The 5,396-nt window shown below is 39.2% G+C and overlaps 1 protein-coding gene across 1 annotated transcript; it reads right to left on the reverse strand.

Moving 5' to 3' along the window:
* Window positions 1-1,591: 1,591 nt before the first annotated feature.
* Window positions 1,592-2,146, reverse strand: LOC149178353 (pectinesterase inhibitor 3-like). Its single transcript, XM_089422060.1, has one exon. It carries the CDS (start codon window positions 2,144-2,146, stop codon window positions 1,592-1,594), a length of 555 nt encoding a protein of 184 aa, XP_089278186.1.
* Between the last annotated feature and the right edge of the window lie 3,250 nt (window positions 2,147-5,396).

The following is a 5,396-nucleotide window of genomic DNA, read 5'->3' on the forward strand; positions in this document are numbered from 1 at the left end:
TTGTAACATATTATAAGCTCACAGATATATCAAAGTTAGAGATATGTATAGAGTACATTACAACATCACCGTTGAAACCAAAAATACTCTTCTCATGATTTTGCTCATGAATCACGAGCACCTCGAATGTGTCAGCCCTGTAGTCGATCTCTGATCGAATCCCGAAAAGTTTTGAAGCCTCGACGCCCCCCTCCTGCAGGTTGCAGCTTCTTCAAATCCATTGACAATGAACGGGACTACAATACAACATCACCGTTGAAACCAAAAATACTCTTTTCATGATTTTGCTCACGAATCACGAGCACTTCGAATGTGTCAGCCCTGTAGTCGATCTCTGATCAAATCCCGAAAAGTTTTGAAGCCTCGACGCCCCCCTGCGGGTTGCAGCGTCTTCAAATCCACTGACAATGAACAGGACTGCAATGCAATGTAATGAATAACAAGAATCGAGTTAAAAAATAAATATATTTATATATAAAAGATTACAAGACCATCCATAGTGAAAAGATACGCATGTATTTTTTATTTTATTTTAAAGTAAGTATGAGCAGTTGAAGCTTCTCGTCATTCTTCAATAGCCACTCGATTAGTCAAATTAGTAATTCCTTTTCTCCATTATTTTCGCAAAGCACGAGTGTTGAGTATTCCGTATTCACAATATACTCTTCTCCAATCAAGTTATTTGTATGACACATATTTTATAGTTTTGGGTAAGTTTATTTTTTATTTTTTTCAAATTTTAATTTTTGTTGTTTAAAATATATATAAAAAGAGTTTAACACAAAGTAAAATAGGAAAAATATTTTAATTTAGAAATTAAATATAAATCAAAATGAACATAAACTGATAGTAAATATCTATATCATAACCTAGAGGAGCTGCCTAAAGTATAAATCCGAAATTTAATAGCTATTGGAAAGACACAGCAAATCTAATTATATAAAACGCTCTCAAACACTTCATAGGATGACTGCCCTAATCCTGCTACTGTTTTTGATATTGAGATTTATTTGAGGAGCCAGGACGGCTGACTTGTTCCGTAGATTCAGTCAACAGCAATTGAGGGGAACCCCGACTCGCCTGGACTCCATGCGTATAGCCATAACCAGCTGGATAACCCACAAATTCCGGAATTAGAAAGATTAGAAAGTCAACTGGCCTTTTCAGTACAAGGTGATCCCTATATTCCCAGGGACTAATAAGAAAACAGCTCCATGAAGGGGCTAAGGCTGGGCTAAAATCCGGCGAGCACCTACAGATCTGTAGGTCATTTTCTCTTATTCAAATCAAATCAAACGTAAAACTTAAAATAAAATAATACCGACTGCAATTAACCAGTCGCAGTCGCAAGAATTTCTCACAGCATAACGGACGTCTGTTTTTTCATAACCCAGCAGAATTAATCCAAAACCCTAAAATTTGGAACACTGCGAGAAGAATAGAAGGCAAAAACTATAACCAAATTATAATAATAAATATCAAGTAGTGGAATGAATGATTCTGAAAGACCAGTAACCTATGTTGCGCTCACACTTCGATCGCATTTCCATCAGCTTCAGTGGCAGCCACTGCGCTAAAGAGAGCGAGGCTATTAGCTAGCGATAAATGCATGCACGTTTTGCACGCGGTCCGTGACCTGGAGCTTAACCTGCCCATCCACACCCTTAAAGCCGCTGCGGCAGGAGTCCTCGTTGGTGAAAGCTTGGTTCATCCCGCTCAACACGTCGTCCATCTGAGCGTCGAAGGTGTTCCGCCTCAGGTGCTTCAGGGCCGCCAGAGATTCGCGAAGCTCGTCTTTGATGTCATTGAAATTCTGAATACAATTCTCGAGCGCCGCTTTTTCTGGTTCACTCAAGTTAGGGCTTCTGCCTTTCTGGCTAGAGATCCAGACGGTAGCATTAAGGACATGACCAAGACTCACATTCGCGGTCGCCTCCGCCATGTCCGTCAATGTGGGCTTCAGAGAACCCGGGAAGGAAGAAAGCGATGAGACGCAGAGCGCCGGATACTGAGTCAGATCGCACGAGGTTTTGATAAATTGAGCGGTTTTGGTGTCTCTCTGTGGGGGATTCAGGTCCTTCGTTGCTGCTGAAACCAGACTCGCGGAAATCAGGATACCCAAAAAAATTACAGCCGATGAACCCATGGCAATTCTGCTCAAGAACAGGGTAACAGGGTAAGAATTAGATGGGCAAGTAACCAATTGCGAATGTAGCGACCGTATAGAATTGCAAGGCTCTAGCAGTTATTCATGCCTTTTGCTTTGCAATAAATAGAGGAGCCGGACTCTTCTCGAAATTGTTAATCAACTATGGTCCAATTTGTTCATGTTTTCGTTTTCCCGAATCCGCTTCCAGCTCCTTAAATCGGGGGACTCTCCATGTTCTCGGTATTTAACGAACCTAACAGAATCGGCAGAATCCGCGTTGTCTAACTGGCTGACAATGTCCGAGCATTGTGCCATAAACTCCACGAACTCTCCCTGAAGCTCGGCACACAGAAACTCCAGGTGTCAGCGTGAGAATCAAAAGGACGACGAAAGTCCCTTTCAAAAGAAGGCCTATCGGCCTAATTAAAAACAATATTTAATATCAGAAAATACTTTTAAAGTAAAAGAATGAGAGCTCGTGCAATCAATTTCAAACGATAAGAACCAAAGTTTAATGTGGAACTGAGTGTACATGAGTAATAAATTTAATTTTGCAACTCGTAAAATGTTCAGAGATATCATACCAAAAACAAGATTTAATATCATGGAAATACTTTTGAAGTAAAAGAGTAATAGCTCGTGCAGTCAATTTCAAACGACAAGAACCAAAGAATAGCAGTTTAATGTGGGTGCTACAAGGTTGGGTTTAATGTTTAGAGAGGGTTGTGTTTAATGTTAAGGTTTGAATGCTTAGTTATGTGACGGGTGGATAGGAGGACAGTGGTCTGATCATTATAGACTTTGTTAAATCAGTTTTTTTTATTTTCAAATTAATTTGACAAAATTTATATATTATAAAATTTAATGATATTGATAAAATTATAGGGTTGGTAAATAGTATTATAATTTTTTAAAGGTATATATTTAATTTGTTTTTTTTAAATAATAATAATAATAATATATTAAAATAAATTTATAATTTAGTTAAATTTTATGATTATTTTAATCTTAGTAATATGAGATATATCACTAGGTTTTTTTTTAATGTTTGTGATTTTTACCAATTATTTAATTTATACAATTGTACTAGTATAACATAATTTAACCAATAAAGAGTAAGACTTGGATAACAATACCCATATTTAATTTGAGTAGTAAAAACATACTGTTAAGAATTGTTACACAGTAATTTGTCACCGTTGGTCACCGTCCCTATCGCCCCGTTTCCATACGTTGGAGGACGCATTCCGGGACCTATGAGCAGTGACATAACCCAAAAACACTTGCATTATGTTCCCCTGAGTATGTGCTTCATGTTCCCTGAAGACACCTTCTGCAAATTCCCCCTGAAAAGTACTCTTTTTCCATTGGCGCAGATCCACAGTATCTTACCCGCGCCAATAACTGAGATCCTCAAAAGAGGGCGCGACCATTGGCGCCCTGTCACAGAACAACACCCACGCCAGCCCAGTTTGGTAATGCTTTTTGCCTTAACGCACGCCCGACTGTTGTTTCCTTCATTACATGGAGCTTTTTGAGGATAAAGCTCAGTCTTATGGATGTCGAGTTCTATCCTATCTCCATCCTTAATGGCTTTTGGGGATAATGTTAATCCACAATGGGTGTCCCGGTTCATTTCTTGGTTCATTGTATCCTCCTCCCTTCTTCATCTATATAAGCTTGTCCTCATGCATTTGACAAGCTGGTTCGGAGTTCTGAGTTCTTAGTTTTGAGTAATGCTAGTTGTGGTTACGCTTGTCGTGAGTGATAGTGAAGCATAGAGAGGTTATGCTGCCAGAGAGGAGGTATACTGCAAGACACACATAGCTGCTCGTCCAGTCTGAGGAGAATTACGACGTCAGAACTTGGTTGTACTCTTCTCTATTTATCATTAATAATAGAAGACTACTATTATGGTTCCACTTTCATTGTTTACATGATGTTTGATGTAAAGTTATGTCCTTTTTGACTGACATATAATTGCCTATATCAGATTTTACGCTTGTGTTTTCATCGTTCTTTGTGTGTGCAGGTGTCTGTTCGTGAGGATAGCGAAGGATTGTGACCAGCCAGGACAAAGGAACGAAAGTAGCTCCGCTTCTTCGACACTAGCGTTGGATTCCAAGTAGGTCCTTCTTTACCTACTTTTGGTATTTGCAATTAGGATCCTGCATAGTAGCTTTGACTGATTGTTGCTAGACCCCTGTTGGGCTAGTGGGATCGCCTCTGTCCGCAGAGGGGATTTACCTATCCAACAATTTGGCGACTCCGCTGGGGAGAAGCTATTTGAAGTTTGTCTTGCATGTTAATTTTCTCTTGCTTGCTTGAGTGAATGAGCTTTCTGGGTCAGTTTTGAGATTGTTCTTTACTGTTTGATCCATCTGAACACTGTCAGCCCGACCTGGGGTCGTGTTATTTATTTTTTTAGCCGGCAAGCTTTGTTGGCGCGGTTTTTTATCTGACAGTCGCGCCAATTGGCGCCAGTGGCCAGTATACAGCTCGCGCCAATAATCAATTAGCGCAGTTTTCTTCCTGACAGTCGCGCCAACCCTGTGAACTTGTTCATTTGCTTGTTTACAGCCTCTCAAGCTTGGGTTTCCTGTTTTGTTCAATCATCTGAATGTATCAGAGTCTTTGTTGACTGGTTTTGAGTCTTTTTCTGGCAAATTATTAATTTGATTTCCTTTGATCATTACTTGGAGGTTTGTCTCGATCTTTTCACAATTTTGCATCTTTTTGCTTTTGTTTTTGCAAAAAAATTTCCCCCTCATTCGCCGGGGGGGGCTAAATTGTGTATGAGTGTTAATCGCCTTTGAGTGTTTTTAGTTTATGATCTTTGGAACTCTCACCCGTTTTTCTTGGTTTACACTTGATTGGTTCTTAGATTACATTAGAATCATCGTGTGTTTGAGAATTCTCTTGCATAGATCACACTTGCATAATTAGAATTCTCATTTTCAGGATATGAATGAAAAGTGTGCATAGATTACATTTGCATACTTTGGGTGTTTGCCAGTTTCTGTTTTGGTCTTCTCTTGACCCAGTCAACTTTTTGGATACTCTTTTGCATTTGTTTGGTGGTTGTTAAAGCTTGGTATTCTATGCTTTGAGTGATTCACTTCTAGCCTGTTTGAATTTTGCTTGACTTCATTTGAACTTGGATCACATGGTTCATTGAAAGTCTTTGTGTTTTTCTTTGCTTGCACGGTTCATTCTGGTGTTTCAGAATTGGTTCTATTTTCATTGA

The sequence above is a fragment of the Pinus tabuliformis genome, chromosome 4_1 (genome assembly GCF_031772625.1).
Source record: "Pinus tabuliformis cultivar Carrire ecotype Pingquan chromosome 4_1, CPIR1, whole genome shotgun sequence".
Lineage (NCBI taxonomy): Eukaryota > Viridiplantae > Streptophyta > Pinopsida > Pinales > Pinaceae > Pinus > Pinus tabuliformis.